Source organism: Triticum aestivum, chromosome 2A, assembly GCF_018294505.1.
Source record: "Triticum aestivum cultivar Chinese Spring chromosome 2A, IWGSC CS RefSeq v2.1, whole genome shotgun sequence".
Classification (NCBI taxonomy): Eukaryota; Viridiplantae; Streptophyta; class Magnoliopsida; order Poales; family Poaceae; genus Triticum; species Triticum aestivum.
This window is the reverse complement of record NC_057797.1, coordinates 6,585,232-6,602,326: the sequence shown is the minus strand read 5'-3', so window position 1 is coordinate 6,602,326 and position 17,095 is coordinate 6,585,232. Positions and strand designations below refer to the sequence as shown.

Sequence of the window (17,095 nt, the reverse complement as noted above, 5' to 3'; positions counted from 1 at the left end):
ATAGTCCAGATTAACATGTGACTTAATAGTTCAGATACTAAGAGTAACATGCGACTTAATAGTTCTACCAAGAGTCGAAATGAACACCCATAACAGTTCAGAATTACAGTCCATGATGAATTTAACACGGCATTCGAAGTTCAATTATGCCGACCCCAAAATACAAACAGAAAGTTCAATTCAGACTTCCTGTTCTTCAACTCTTCAGTCTTGCACCAAAAGTATTGAGTCGAACAGAGACCTTCACTTCGGACTTCCTGTTCATCCACCCATTAGTCTTCATCAAACCAAAAGCTCTTTTGCTCCCATGCCGCTTAACCTTGCAATTAAAGCATTGTGAATTATATAAACATTACAAGTAGATGGCCGAAACAACAACTCAATGATGGCAGCCACAATTGGAACAACATATAAAATCATATGGGCAGAAACAATGTGAATTATATAAATATTACAAGTAGATGGCAGAAACAACTCATAGATGACAGCCCAAATTAATACAACATATAAATTCAGATGGACTAAAGCATTGTGAATTATATAAACATTACAAGTAGATGGCAGCAACAACTCATAGATGGCAGCCCCAATTGAAACACCATATAGAATCATATGGACTAAAGCATTGTGAATTATATAAACATCAAGTTGATGGCAGAAACAACAATTAATAGATGGCAACCCCAATTGAAACAACATATAAAATCATATGGACTAAAGCAAACATCACATGTTTATGACAGAATATAAGAAAGTGCATAAATGGAAAATTATTGATGTCATCACAAGGAACTTACTTGTCAATTGTAAAGGCTGGTGACCTCCTTGACCTTCTTGGCTTGCCTAACCTGTTCAGATCTACGGTTCACCAAACTACCATCACTTGTTACCTCAACATTGTTTCCAACTTGGCTTGCTAAATCCTTTTCAACTTGTATTGGCGAATCTCCTCCATCAGATTGACTTGCACCATCATCATGGCTACCATCATCATTAATTTCCAGGTCCAGCTCCTCATTCTCTTCATCATCATCCTCACTATCATGGTAGTCATCCTCTTCTTCCTCTACCCTCTTTCTTTTCCTGCCATTATCCTTCCTTGCAAGACGAGACACTTTCCTACTTGAGTTAAGCAAACGTATTTTCTCAAACACGGCGCTAGCAGCATCAACTCCATCCAAGATTGCATGCTCCTCATCCTCATTCAACCATTCCATCATAGGATTTGTTGCATCAAACATGGTTGTATCCATCATCATTGCACATGCATCAACTTCCTTCTGCTTATCATTCTCTCTCACCGGGTCTTCTTCTTCTTCAGCACGTATCTTCAAAATGTGAAAACAAAATCAGTGAATGACAACGAAGTATAAAGAATAAAATGGATAAAGTCGCTATGTATAAAACAATGCTTATTAGACAGCAGCCTTTACTCTAAACATTGCTAAGTAAACATCAATATTTACTTTAAATAACAACCTAATAACAGTCTTTAATAAATAGTAGCATTTACTTAGTAAACAGCAACCTTTATTTCAAACAATGCTTAGGAAACAACAGTATGCAGGTGAATCATGGCATATGGGTGAATAATGGAATATGGGCAAAACACATTTCATACCTTCAAGTTGTAGCGCACAGATACAAGCTTGTGCAGCTTGCCATATAGAAGACGGTTTCTTTGCTTCGTGTGGACCAAAGCAAAAGCGCTCCAATTCCTCTCACAGCCACTTGACGAAACGCATTGTGATACAATCCTCAAGGCACACTTCTGCAGATTAGGAACTTCCCCTCCAAATTGGAACCACCACTCAGCTGCCAAGTTAAAACAAAATTAACATAGTGAGATGAACTGAGTTGCAAAACTGGGGTAATAGAGAATTTTACAAGTGGGGTAATTGGAACTTACTTGGTGAAATTTTCTCTACAAAGGAACGTGCCAACCTTGAGCCAAACCTCCCACGACATTCTCTGTAAGTGCTGACTTCATCAATAGCCAAAACAGCGGTCTCAGGGTCTGCGATCTTCTCAATGGCATCTGTTAGTGCAAGAGCATAGTCCATCATCTTGCACATGTTGATCTGATAATGTGTGTAAGGATCAAGGACAACAGGTGCAAGGAGAAGGGAGAAAAAAAGAAGTTAAAACCATAAAAAGAGAGCGTCATAATACAAATTTAGTTAGTTTTGTAACTACCTGCAACCAATAGTGTGCCTTCTTGCATAGCATCGATCCTCTTGGACACCTTGCTCATGACTCTATGAAACATTTGTGATCCACCACCAAGATGACTTTCCAACTTTTGTATGGCTGTCATCATACTCTTCTTGAATCCAGATAGGGTGCATCTCTTTTGTGTATCAGCATATCTAAGGGCTTTGTAGAGTGGCTCTAGCACAGCAAGAACCCACTCTAAAGCTGCCCACCACATATTACTAGATAGCAGCTCTTCAGCGAACACATAATCAGCAACACCGTTCCAAGTACTTCCCTTCCAATCATCGGACACCATCTATTTCCTAAACTCATCTTTCTTACAATGGAAACTCTCCAAGAACATGAACATCGTTCCAAACCGGGTCGCATTCGGTTTTATGAGTTCACCACCAATGTTCTTTTTCATGCTATCATGTAGGTTATTGTGATTGTAGAAAAATCTACAGATCTGCTTAGCACTTTTAACTATCACGTCAATCTCACAAAACTTAGCAACATCCTTAAGCATGAGGTTAACAGTGTGGGCAGCACATGGCTGCCAAACAATATGACTAAACTCTGGTTGTTCTACCAGAGTTTTACATGCTTTCTTGTAATTTGACCCATTATTAGTTACGATTTGAACAACATTCTCAGAACCTATCTCTTTGCCAATTAATTGCAAGTAAACTTTTGTTTGAAACAAAAATGAAGCGAGTAATAACAGAAATAAGCATGAATAAATAGAAATAACAGAAATAAGCATGAATAAATAATATCATGTAAAAAGATTAGAAAAGGCATAATAGACACATTTAACCATGAATAAACAAACATAACAGATTTTCAACCATGAATAGACAAACATAACAGATTTTCAACTCTAAATGCACAATAAATGCATCATACCATCATGTAGAAAACTAACAAGGCATGGCTAGTCAGAATTAACAATGAATGAACATGCGTAAACATAGTTTCAATCATTAGAAAACTAACCTGCAGTCTGAGATTGACCAGAAGCATCAATGGATTTATGAAAGAACATCCGTGCATTGCAATACACCATGAAATTGATGAGACTCATACCAGTAGGCCCTGTCCATGAGTCACACACCACAGTTACACCATAGTTCCTCCAGTCTTGCTTGAACATGTTCAACCACTGCTCAGCTTCTTCATAATTCTTGTCCAAATATATCCCATCAATCTCCTTGGCAGTTGGAACAGGAGCCGGGCCAAGGTTTTGAGTTATCTTGACAGCCGCACGAAAATAGGGACAATTTGCTTTCAGACCAGCAATGTCATTAGCATGAAAAAACTTTGCCCAAGCTTGGCCAAGTACATCTTTTGACTCAACATTCAAAGCAGTGTTGATCTTTGGCTGCATTGATACTTTGTTGCTTGACAATTCCTTGTCAAAGTATGCTGTGATACTCTGTTTCCCAAGAGACACACGAACACCACTGCCACTCCCACACCTCCTCTCAACTGCGCGAGAGACATTCTTGTCTCTTAGTGTCTCCCGAAGTGCAGCCTGAATCTCTTCCTCGTCATCTTCAATATTTATCACCCCTTCTCCATCGTACAACCCTTCCATGATATCCCTTTCCAAATGAAATCTGCGATTTTTCTTTTCCCTCTTCCTCCGCATTGAGTCATCCCGGGATTCCCTCATTGCAGCACGGATATTTCTTGGAACATTAGGACACTCCCTCACATCACCTGGTATACCTCCAAGGTGCTCCCTAAAGCGTGTTGCACCTCCCCCTCTAGTGATTAGAGGGAAGTACCGATAATCAAATCCCCCACCAAACTTGGGGCCATGGTTCCAAATATAATAGATGTCATTGCTTATAAGCCCTACATATCAAAATTTCAAGCACCATGTTAGCAATGCATCATAATATATAGCTACAACGCACTAAACAACATTTCAACTCTAACTGCATCATAATACAAAATAAAAACTGAGTAAGGAATAAAAAAGAATGAACCAGGACAGTAATAAGAATTAGCATAATGTTTACAACAGAATAAACAACATTTCAACTCTAAATGCATCATACTATGACTAAAAATTGAGCAAGGAATAAAAAGAACGAACAGGGACAGTAACAAGGATTAGCATGATTTTTACAACAGAATAAACAACATTCCAACTTTAAATGCATAATAACATCAAGTAAAAAGATAACAAGGCAGAAAAAAGGGAATTTCCACATTTTGTACTCTTAATGGATAACAAAATCAAGTAAAAGCTAACGAACAGAATTAGAACAATTTTAACTTTAAACATAATTAATACATTTTTATTTAAATGTTTCCTCTCTAAAAGTATCACAATATCCATATAAAAAGTTAAGCAAATTAAGAAAATGCAGATCATGGTATTGACCTTTCCAAGTTGTCTCTCTTGGAGCTGAACCATTCCCCATCAGAATGTTATCTTCGTTGTCGGGGTTGACAGTTTCCCTCCTTCTAGCTTCACCGATGCTCACCCTATTAACATAGGGCGCACTTCCATCACCTATAAATTCAAGCATGAGAAGCAAGCATGCGATAAAGATCAACTCTATTTGCAAAAAATGGCCATCTATTTTAACAGTGGCATGCAACCAAAGTTGAGAAGATATGAAGCAATCTTGTAGTACAGGATATTAGAAACAGTGCTACTGAACAAGCTAGTAAAAGATCCTTCCTAGGTGTGCTATCATCCACACTTGCCTACGTGTGCTATCATCAACACTTGCTAAATAAGCATGCACGTACAACTAACTACAGATCATGGCAAGTTAAGCTATCATGCACAATTGTGCTCCTGTATCAAGCAAGTGTGCATGCTGAACCTAGATACAGATCTTCACAAATGAAAAGCTAGCTACAGATCTTGCAAGATGAGCTAGCATACAAAAATGCTAAATAGGTGCATGTACAAGATTAGAGGAACATCGTTACAGTACGTCAGTACCATGTCCAGCTTGCCGGAAACCAGCGCGTGCGTCCGGCGCCGGGGCACTGCCCAAGCTTGACTGGGTGCACCGCATGCTGCTGCTCCCATGGAGCCGTTCAATGCCCGAGCCCACCTGCCCCGGCATCGAAGTTGTGCGGCCGTGCTCCATGGCGCTGCCACCACCGTCCATGGACGGGAAAGAGACTGGGAGGGAGGAGATTGGGAGGAAGGAGATTGGGAGGGAGGGAGACGAGGTGGATGGGAGGAGGCGGCGATGCACCACGCCCCCGCCTCACTCGCTAGGGTTCCGTTGCCCACAGCCGCCGCTCAGTCGGATGGAGACGGGAAAAGTGAATTTTAGGGTTAGGAGGAGATGAATTCGTGCTTTTATACCACAGGGGGGTTTGTGTGGGCTGTAGTAGACCATGGGCTGGGCTGTGAGTTTAAAAGTGGCCGAAATTTTTGGGCCGGCACACCCTATTACCGGGCCTTAACGAGATGGACGAAAATCGCTGGAATTTCGGTTTTCTCGGACGAAATCCAAAACTTTGGTAGGATGTTCTGCTTCCTTCCTAATTACATTGTGCCGCACATTCATCTTTTGTACTGGAAACAAAAAGTATTAGGTAAATTTCTGTTCTTGTTGCAGTTCAAGCATTGCTTTGTAGTTGTACACTGCTAATTCAGAAGTCTGATGTATGTCGTCTGATTTTTCGAATAGTAATTGCCTATAATATTTATCCTGCCAGCTTTTAGAATTGAGAAACTTGTACCATTTTATATCTAAATGAAGAAAAACTGATATCTGCAGATTCTGTAGGTACACGTCATTTCTTATCTGCAGTTTAATTGCATGTATTTTGTTGAGAAAAAGTGCCATGGCTGCCACCTCCCACGTCTTCCCGTCCGCCTCATCATCCCCGGCGAGCTTGCCAAGAACGCCATTCTTGAATATCTATGAATTTTGGATAGTGCACTGAATATTCAGGTTTTTCAGTGCCAGGTTCATTTTACTTCATAGTGTCCAATCTTCTGCATGCACATAATGGTGATGGATCCCATATGAGTCAGTGCATATAATGGTCTTTGTACAACTAAAAACATTTTTTACTTAGTGATGATATCTGCACTGCCCTTGCCTACATAATTTGCACATCTCACATGGACCAGAAACATTTTTTACTTGGTGATTATATCTACATTTCCCTTTCCTGCACATGCTCTTTATGTTATGCATACACTTTACTCAAACATCTATTTTGCCTTATGTTCTGCTATGGCACTCGCTCAATTTGCATTTGTGAATTATCATGTTTGCCGGAAGTAAACTTGACTGAAAATACACGTAATTCATGCTTGTTCTTCTAACAAAAAATTTAGTCCATGCTTCTGGTCCTTTACTTACATCAAATGATTATTGATGTGTCCATGTGTCACTGAAGAAGATAATTTGGAATCCAGCTCTTGATTTTTTTGCTTGAGTTACTTCATGAGAACAACACTTCTTATTGCTGGCTATTTTCTTTTCTTTTTTCACTGTGCGAGCACTAGCAGTGTAGAATTCATGAGATCTGTTAGTTAAGCAACTACTTGTTTAATAAGTAAATGCCCATGAGATGCTCCTGTTGGTTCCTTCGATTTTTCTTCTTTATGGAGAGAAAGTAATTCATAAATCTCACTGAATCCATCTACCAAGAGTAGATTGCTTGTTAACTAGGCCTGCTATTACACTGTTTCTCTGTTATATATTATGTGCAAACTTTCTCTGTGTTATGTGGTGGAAATTGCCATCATATCGATTTCCACACAATAAGTTGATGAAATTTATGCCACTTGATCTTTGCTCAATTAAATATATATCACAATTTGATGATGAATTTCTTGTTCTCAGTACATGTCACCATGTTCAGGATGTTATGTACTAAATACCTCCATCTAGACAAGTTGTAAACATATTTGTTTCCTGCCCTTTACTCTATTTTATTTATTTATTTATATTAGAAACTAGTGCAGAGTTAGATATGTGTATTTATATTAGAAATTTGATGTTGTGTTTCTTCTCTTATTACAACAGAGGTGATGGATTTTGTACAACTGTATTTCCGGAAATGCGTGTACACAGAATTACAATATGAAGGAGCGATGGAAGTGAAGATTGCACGCTTTTATTTAAGATTACTAATAGTAAATGGTATATTGTTTTTGCTTCAGATTTAGGAGTGTTTGATCGGCTACATAGTGCATTTTTTCAGCCTCATATTTCAGTGTTATTACTAGCATATTCTCTAATTCTTGGTATTATTCAACATCTGCTTTGTCTCAGATCTTTATCACATCTCGTATTGAATGGTGGATCACCATTTTGCCTAAAATGGTCTTGCCTTTGAGTGTTTTTATTTTACTTTCATGCAAAAAGAACTTTATTGACAAAAATTAGCTTTAATTGATGAAGGAAGTATGCCTCCAGTATTACTTTTTTCATGTTTTATTAACTATGAATTGCATTGTATTGTATGGAATCATCCATTTGATATACAAGCCCTGTCACATGCATATAAACTTGATTTCGTTATAATTTATGAATATGAAATGATCTATCTGTCCTTTGTCTTAAAATGATGTTGTCCTTTCTATGTTTGGATCATAAAATGTCACATTTATAGAACAATTTTTTAAACTTGTAACTAGTCTGCCTCTTTTCACGTGTGTTGCCCACATTTACATGGTACCTTAGAATAGTAGTGGTGAGTCCACAGGTGATTGCTTGGAAAATCAACTAATATTATTACTCTCTGGATTAATTTGGGGGTTGACTTTTATAACTTATTCTAATTTCGTATGTGTTTTGATTTTATGCAGGTTTGGCAGTTAATCCATGTTACTGGATATTGAAGTTTTTCAACAGGAATTATTTGGGTTCGGAAGCTGCACTGAAGCGGTGATGAAGCTAGTGTTGGAGGTTAGAAATCTGCTAGTACTGCATTTTTCTTTGAAGTCATGTTACTCTTTTTTTAACAAAAATGCTAGCGCTTTCTAGATATGCCTGTGATGTTTTGAAGTCATGTTGGAACTCTATATTGTCATGTGAATAATTGCTATTTTTTAATATAATTTGGTTGTCCTATTGTAAATTTTGTTGCATAAGAAAATAGGCTATACAAAAAAAGGTCTATTAAGTAGGACTAAAAAAATAGGTACGCTAATGGCAGGTCAAAAATAAACATCTACTTGGTTGGACTGTCCATGAAATCGGGCCAAATTCCTAATTGGGCTGGTTACAACATGGGCCATGTTATCCTCCACGTCAGATCCAGGTAGACGCCTTGTTAGGTCCACGTTGCAGCCATGTCATGTATATCGGTGACGGTCTGTTCCGTCACAACCTAGTTCGGGCTTGGTGGGCCTGGGGTAGATGCATGACAGCCAAGAACCATCATGGAAGGTACAATATCAAATTATGACGCGATATACATGATGGATTTCAGATCCATCATGGGTGGGTACGCATGACAGTTTTTGGCTGATCTGTGATGGACTAGGACTGTCATGTATTAACGAGTTTCTTGTAGTGTAAAGGAATGGAGGGAGTATATGTTAACATTAAAACACTATGCCATCCCTCCTCTCCCTCCTTACTGTCCCTTCGCCCAGACCAGGAGGATGATTTCCGAGGACTACGTTGTGTAAGCAATAACCATCAAGAATTGGAGTTCCTCTCGGTATGTCAATTTCTGGATCTTTCTCTTATATAATAGTGTGTTATTTGTTAGATTAATAGTTTTTATATGTTTAGTTATACCATCAAATCCCAGATAAAGAACACCGTTGCAGATTATGCAAGCTTATATAAATATCATACCCAATTAAATTGTTTGTAGTGGGCTGGAACTACTTATAAATTGTTTATACACATATTTTAGCCTATGAGACTATTATTTAGATTACAATTGTGCCAGATCCCTAGCTTTTGTGCCGATGAACAGTTCTCACTGCCTAATTTTGCAATGCAATTTAAAATTCATAATCTTAAATACTTTTTATGTTGGAATACGGTTCAGTAATTTAGTGAACAGTCCTAAGTTTAACAACAAGCTAAGTAAGCATAACAATTTACCAGAGATTCGTTTCCATTTTATGACCTCATTGTTTTATCCATGCCTGTCTTCTAAGTCCATCTTACTGATTCCATGAAGTAGCTGTCAGCCATAATATGTAGGCCTTGGGAATATCTGTCACGAGAAATGTAAAATTGTTATGGTATGTACATGTTTTCACTAGGCACTTGCATGTATGTAAATAGCTACAAGTAATATATGAAAACACCTGTTAAGTTTTACAATCAAAGAGAGACAATTGTTTGAATTTTTACAATCAAAAACGAATTTTATTTGTAACATAGTCATATTCCGAAGAGATGTTTCATGCTGATTCACATGGGTCATAGGGAAGAACAAATATTGATGATGATAGAATTACCAGGTCGAACTTAATACACATATCAATTACTAGCAAACTAAATTTTCACAATCATGTGAAACAAGTAGGCAATGTAAACTTTCAGTAAGAGATACAATAGTGTGGAATCAGCAAAGTTTATGTAACCATTCAAAATGTCAGTTAGAAAGTATATTTATTTTATTTATCCATGGCAATCATCAAATGTAAAATTAATATTTTTTTTGCTGGTAAAAGGTTAAATGGTTTTAAATTACAAGAAGATCAACAGATTATTTCGTGCACTCAACTTCTCCAATATTGGTCCATTCTCTTTCTTCCCTTTGCTCTGTTTAGTCCCTTCATGAAAAACATAGTTAGTAGGAAAAAAATAATTAGTAAACTGAAGAAGCTTATCTCGAGAGATAATTTATGCATGTCAAAATGCAGTACTTTAAGAAAAACTTGCAATTGATATAATAGACTTTGAGCTATGTACAATAGCAACACCAATTATAATTTTTTTTTAAAAACTAACCAAAACTGGGTGATTGTCTCTCAATGCAATATTTAAGAGTGTTCTTTTAATTACAAAGCAGAACTACCATCACATGTAAGTTTTAGACCCTCGCGCAAAAATCATCATGATTCATAGTTAAGTTCAGTATTGTTCAGACTACCACAGATCTTCCAAATAAAACGACAAAAAATTCAACTGGTCAATTTTTTGAGTGAGCAAGGCATAGTTTGGCGGTATAATTTTAGCAAGAACTGAACTACTGTGAAACCACTATTTTTTGATTTGTGGGCAACAAATACTCTGGATGCTAAAAAACATACATTTTCTGAGTACTGTCAAGTCCACCGAAGTGTTTTGCTGCTATTGTTTTCCTATAGTTTTTTTTTCAGATAACTACTTCATGGCCAAATAAATTAGCATCTGCTAACTTAGCTTCGCCTAAGCAACATGTTTGAAGGATTAATCAGTGTGTGCTGACGGATTCCGGCTTAGTCAAAAAAACCAAAATACTTCACTCCCAAACGCACCCTAACTGGACTTCAACACACATATCAGTAAATGTACTCCATCATTGTTACACCCTCACATAGCATAGACAAATAATGAAATGGTTATTGATAGTTAACCAGACACGCGACTGTATGAAATCAATGTGAACCGGTCATTTTAGTCGATATTTTGTTCTCACGTACCTGCTCCCATGCCTTTTAACATATTAGTGATGTAGGAGTTGTATTTGTCGTCCCACGGCTCCATCTCTCTGCTCTCAGTGCTCGTTCTCAACACCGCATTACACACATCTCGGCTCACACACAGAAATTTTTTGATTAGTTTTATCGATAGGCAGATGATCAATAGATATTTAAATTGAGAGATTTTAAAATATCATTGTTATACATAGATTGATCGAGTTTAAACGGTCAACATGTCTACTGTAGATACGGAGGAAGGTAGCATATGTACGATTGGGGCACAACAAATAAGCTTGATTAACAAATTTAATTAAATCCTTTAAAACACATATTTTATTTTTGTGTTTTTTGGAAATGTAATTTTTGGATATGAAATTTTACCATTATACATATACAACCAGATTATACAACCAAATAGCATTGTACAACCAAATAGTATGCATGTATTTTTTGGAAACAATTTAACTTGAATAGCAAAGTAATTAAAGCAAATTATATTTTTCAAAAGGGTGCAAAATCTGACTTATGCAAACTGCCAACATTAACAGATATGTAACACAATAAGAAAGAAACAATTCTGTATCATGCTCATATTATTGTTGCATGAGGTTGACACATCTTGAAACAAAAATATAATAATCATGTATCATGACCACAAATATAAATTATATCCTCTTCTTGCCTCACAGAAATATACTAGACTGAGAACCTAACTACTGAACCCTGTTCCCAAACGTTGAAGAAAGCATTTTGCTAATTTTGTTAACTACAAGTCAGATGAAAATATAGTGTTTAATCCAACTGAAAAATCTTGTGGAAGATCTGACCAAGTATTTTGTAGACAACTGCATGTACAAATACTATATCACATAATAACAGGTAGCTTTGACTACATTTACGAGTACTGAATTATGATAGGGTGAACATGATGCAGACGTACCATATAATATTCAAACAATGAGCAGATATGTCTGCATGAGATATTTGATGTATGGAGCATGAGATATTTGATGTATGGAGCATGAGATATTTGATGCATGGGGGGTGTTGTGGTTAAGGAGGAGCTTACTCATGATGAGCAGCCAGGCATGCAAGTAATAACTAGATTTGTGGCCGTCGTCCGTGCATTGCCGAGACAGAGCTTGGGGTAGGCTGTCTCCCTCTTATCACAAATCTCCATCAACCTGGGGTGGGCGGTTGCAAAGAAATCATCAAAGCAGTAATCCAGTCCATCATCATTACACACAAAAAATGGTGTAAACCGAAATGGCCATGGGGGGAGCTGCTTACCGAGGAGATGGTCACGTTGACCTTGCTTCTCAACTCCATCAACGCCGGATCCGCGCTACTCTCCTGGCGCATCAGGTCGTCCGTCGAGGAGGAATAACACCCGTCGCCCGCTAGATCTACGGTGCGATCGTCTTCGCATGGATTCAAGCGATTCGGTGAGAGCCGTGGTCGTCAGTTTTGCCGCCGTGGGGGCGAGAGCACAAATAGGACAATGGGTGAGGGGAAGGAGAGTGGAGTGGATGCCGCCGCCGTCGGGTCAAGAGCGGCGGGAGTGGAGTGAGGTAGGGGAAGGAGAGTGGTTAGGTGTTTGTGTGACAGATCCGCCGGCAGGGGGAGGGGAGAAGTCGAGGGTTGGGATGTGGCGGGGGAGGGGAGAAGTGGATAGGACAGTAGTTGTTGACACTCTCCTTGCGCATGGGACAGATCCGGCGGGACGGCGGCGGCGCATGGGACAGATCCGTCGCTCGGTGGGCTTAGTCTCCCGGCTGGCCGTCGGAGTTGTGCGGCGGCTGGCGGTTGGAGTTGCGCGGCTGGTGGATGCAGTCGGTGTTGCTGCGGGGGATGGGAGGAGTCGAGGCTTGGGATGCGGCCGGGGAGGGGAGAAGTGGAAGGGAAAGTAGGTGTGGAAGTGAGTTTGTAGAGGGGATAAGTGAGTGTGGCTAGGGTTGCAATGCGGCGGGGGAGGGTAGACGGCTAGGGTTTTGAGCCTGTCTTGTGGGTTGTCGTCTCGGGCTGTGATCCAGCTTGGGCCTGGCTGGGCCGGTGCGGCCAGCACGTGTGCCTGGTCTGTGTGATCCTAGCCGGGCCGTTACGTGTCTGGCCGGCCCATTTTACATGGTAACAATTGTTCCCTCAAAAGTAATGTCATACAAAAGGTAATTTCTTTTATAGGAATTTTTTAGGTTGGCCCATTTTACCATTTATATTGTAATCCTATTTACCATTTGCCTGTTTTTTTGCCGTGGTGGATATCAAATTTTATGCTTACGTGCAAATTGTGCTCGACGTTGGAAATGATATCCTGACATTTGTACTAATTTATTAAAAGAAATCTTATATATTAAATGTATATTAAATGTATATGAAACTCATATAAAAAATATAATATATATATATATGTTATTAAATATGATTAATAAAAATAATTCTGAATACTAATTGTATGACAATAAAAGAGAAAGGAAAAAATTATAATACTTTGTTGTATAAGTTATGTTTGCAAGCTTCTGTAATTTTTTTGGCTAATTTTTCATGTCCTATATAAGTAATTAGTTTGGCACGTTTAAGCCTGCCCTAGCCGTGCCGTTCCGGACCGGCCCATTTGTCCAGTTGTAGTTGTTATTAAGAGTTTACATATATATTTATAGTTTACACATTTCCCAAAAAAATAGGATGATATATACATTAAACTTGGTTGATAAAAATATAAAATTTTGTGCTTTGTTATTTATGGCTTGTTTGCATTTGTGGATAAAAATGTTAAACAGAGGGTATCAACAAAAAATCAGATTAAAAACAAATATACTTTGTTATTTCTGGTTTGTTTGCATTTTTTAAATTTTGTTGGAAAATTTTGCATAGCCTATAAAAAAATTTTAAAAACATTTAAGCAATTTCCGATGAATACTTACGTTTCCATGCACATTATAGAGAAAATAGTTGTGTTACTAAATTGATTTTAGTAGAACATTTTAATAATATAATGAAAAGATTATTTTATTACATTGAAAATAGTTGTGTTAGTAAAATGATTTAAGCATCTAGATATTGTAATATAATTAAATGTATTTTTTATTTCGGATAAATTATTTGTGTTATAACATTTAGTTATTTATATTTCAGTATATATATAAAGTGATGGGTTCAAACATACTCACTGATGTAACGATGACAGACCGCACTGAATCACCACGAGAAGAGGTGCATATGACTAACCTTCCTATACATTTATATTATAGATGATATTACAAAAGGTCTATTTTTTAATTTATTTGTTATTTCAGAAATTAGGAGACATGTGTATTGACTTTGGAGATGCACAGAAAAAATCCATTGATGGCTCAGTCGGGACGTCGTTGAAAGGGGACCAAAATTCATCTACATTTTTACAAAATAATAATGTCGAAGCGGTGATATATCATAACAAACCAAAAAAGGATGGCAATCTAAATATTATCCCACAAGGTATTTTTTAAAAATTTATCATCAATATTTTCTTTGTGAGATTGCCTATTGTAGTCAGCTAAATTTGCTCATTTTGGAAACTAACTAGACTCACATTTGTATTATGTCTACAGACTATGTTTTTACCCCTAGAGATATTACAATAATCGAATCAATCATGTCTGCCCCCAAGAAAACCAAATTCGTGGACATTGGAGATGCCTTGTTATCAACAGAGGATTTAGAATGCCTTTTGAAAGATGATATGTTTTTACATGATGGTGTAAGACCAGTTTTATAAACTTTGAAATTTATAGTATGAACAAAATTAAATAGCATAAAATGTTAATTTAATTGAAACGTTGATTGCAGATGATAAATGCTTACATATATTGCATGCCTGATCATGCCTATCTACGAGACAGGGCAGGTGAAAAAGTGCACATTATTAGCACGTATCTATCTGGCCAAATAAAAGAAGATGGTGAAGAAGACATAGATCCATCAAAATATCGTCACATCGTACGTCATGTTAATACTTATCTAGATCAAGATATGGTTAGTGTCGTCTCTGTAGCCATCCCTTTAATATTAATATCTAATGCTCACTCTGACCAGTATGATTTTTGCACCAGTTATTTATTCCGATTAATATGTCGAGCTACCATTGGTATCTAGCAGTCGCCAATTCCAAAAAACGTGAGATTCAAGTATTGGACTCAGTTGGTTCTCGGATGAAACGCGATGACCTTGCTACTACGGTAACTATCTATTGTTTTTGCTCATATTAAACATTGTTTTGTTTGCCTTAATACCTAATAATTATCACATATAAAAAATTAGTTAATAGGACTCGAGAAGCATCTAAAACTTGCAGAGCATAGTCTAGAGTTTAACAAAGAATATAGGTCGCCTGATCTCAACGTTACAAAATGGACCATCATAGAGCAGTTTCAAGAAGCAATACAAACGGATGGGTAAACACTTGTTACAATGGGTTTTTTTATTACAATTATTTGAGTAAACTTCTAAAGCATTATTTCAATATATTATAGCGTGTCATGTGGACTATTTATGCTAAATTATATGGAATATTGGATATCAAATGCACTATCTGACGAGTTCACCCAGGTATTTCATGTTTTTTACATTATCTGATTTTTTTATCTCAGAAATATTATTTTAATTCCTGTTGTTTTTTAGGAGGATATGAAACACTTTAGACGAAAATTAGCAATCATTTTGCTTGAGAGCTTAATAAGCTAAAAGGATGTCCCATATACCATCAACCGGACGATGAAGAAAGTTTAGCTAATTCTGATGTCGAGATCCTGGATAATCCACATGACGTAGTGAAAGACAAATGTTCTGCCCCAGTAACTTTCATGCCCACAGACCAACATGAGTTACTTGCTGGCCTCTGCAACTACATAATGAAGGTCGATGATGCGGGGTTGTTGGAGTAAGTATCATGTGTTGCCATTAATATTGTTCTCATGTTTATTATCATTCTTCTTACCATCGAATTGTTAGGGATGAATGTGTCCTTATCTCGACACCTGATCGAATGGGCTTAAGCCTTAAGAAACTTCAGTGCATACTTAACATGGATCAACCTATGGACAATGATTGCTTCAACATTGCCGTGCGTATACTGGCATGTGACGAGAGGGTATTGTTTACAGACCCTCCTATACACTACATGGTTCTAAGGTTTTGTGTAAGTTATCGTTACTCTTCATTCTATGTGCCATTAGTATCACCATGTTGAGCAATTATATTTTTTTACGTAGTCCATGATGCTAGAGTCAACACGAGGTCAGAAGTTTTGTGATAAGGAGACTATTAAGAAGTTGTCATCATTATTTGATAGCTGGCCTATGATGGACAACAACATCTCATCATGCAACATGGTAAGTAAAGTTTTTTCCGTTTTGTTATCATGGTTTATTGTTGTATCTAATAGCTCCACTTGTAGATTTATCTTCCCTATGCATCCATTGGCCGGTACATATTGTATGTCATCGACAAAGAGGCACATCGTCTATATATTATGGACCCTATTCAAACATCACAACCGGCAGAGGATAAAAATTTGAGGCATTCACTGAAATTAAAAAGTTTTGCAAGGGATTTCAAAGAAGCACTTGAAATCAAGATGCCTGGTTGGAATTATGATATATCTAAATGGCAACGTTTATTTCCACTTTGTGTTCCTATGAGTATAGACGGGTAATGAATTCATAATTAAAATATTTATTTTTCTAATCACTATATTATTTATATTATTAATATAATAAATTGCAGGAATGTGTCTGGCTATTTTGTTTTTCATTTTATATTGTGGTGGAACGGTAAAGAATTGGTCAAGCCAGTTTGCATGGTGCGTATCGTTTATTGCATGACGTAAAACATCCTGCGTGAAAGTTTCATACTAAGGACATAATTGTTTGTGCAGGACGGGTACGAGATGAGGAAGAAATTTTTATTATACTTGCTGAAACATCGGGGTAATGAAGCTAAAGGCAAATTTCCTGATATTGTGAAAGAAATTCTTAAGCGCATCATCTAGATATTGATATATTGGTACTACCTGTTAAGATCAAATATCGCTCAGTTTTGTCATGGACATGTCGTTATTTTACTTCTTGTTATCATTCTACATTGCAAAGACGGCTGAATTTCTTAAATTATTATGTTTGTGTTATATTGTTTATACGTGTCGTATGTCAAGAGCATGTGGCAACGCACGGGCACTCTACTAGTGTATGTAGTGTACATTGAAAATGGGCCTAATTCTTATTTCCAACTAGCTGCAGGGGCCATTGCTTACTACCAAATTAAAGA

The 17,095-nt window shown here is 37.3% G+C and overlaps 1 protein-coding gene across 1 annotated transcript; it reads right to left on the bottom strand.

Annotated features, from left to right (window-relative positions):
- Positions 1-352: 352 nt before the first annotated feature.
- LOC123191278 (uncharacterized) lies at positions 353-5,339 on the bottom strand. The gene is made up of 4 exons (XM_044604092.1): positions 5,168-5,339; positions 4,595-4,726; positions 3,196-4,059; positions 353-1,328 (listed from the first exon to the last, which is right to left on the bottom strand). Exons 1-4 carry the CDS (start codon positions 5,337-5,339, stop codon positions 1,318-1,320), a joined length of 1,179 nt encoding a protein of 392 aa, XP_044460027.1. The 3' UTR covers positions 353-1,317.
- Positions 5,340-17,095: the final 11,756 nt, after the last annotated feature.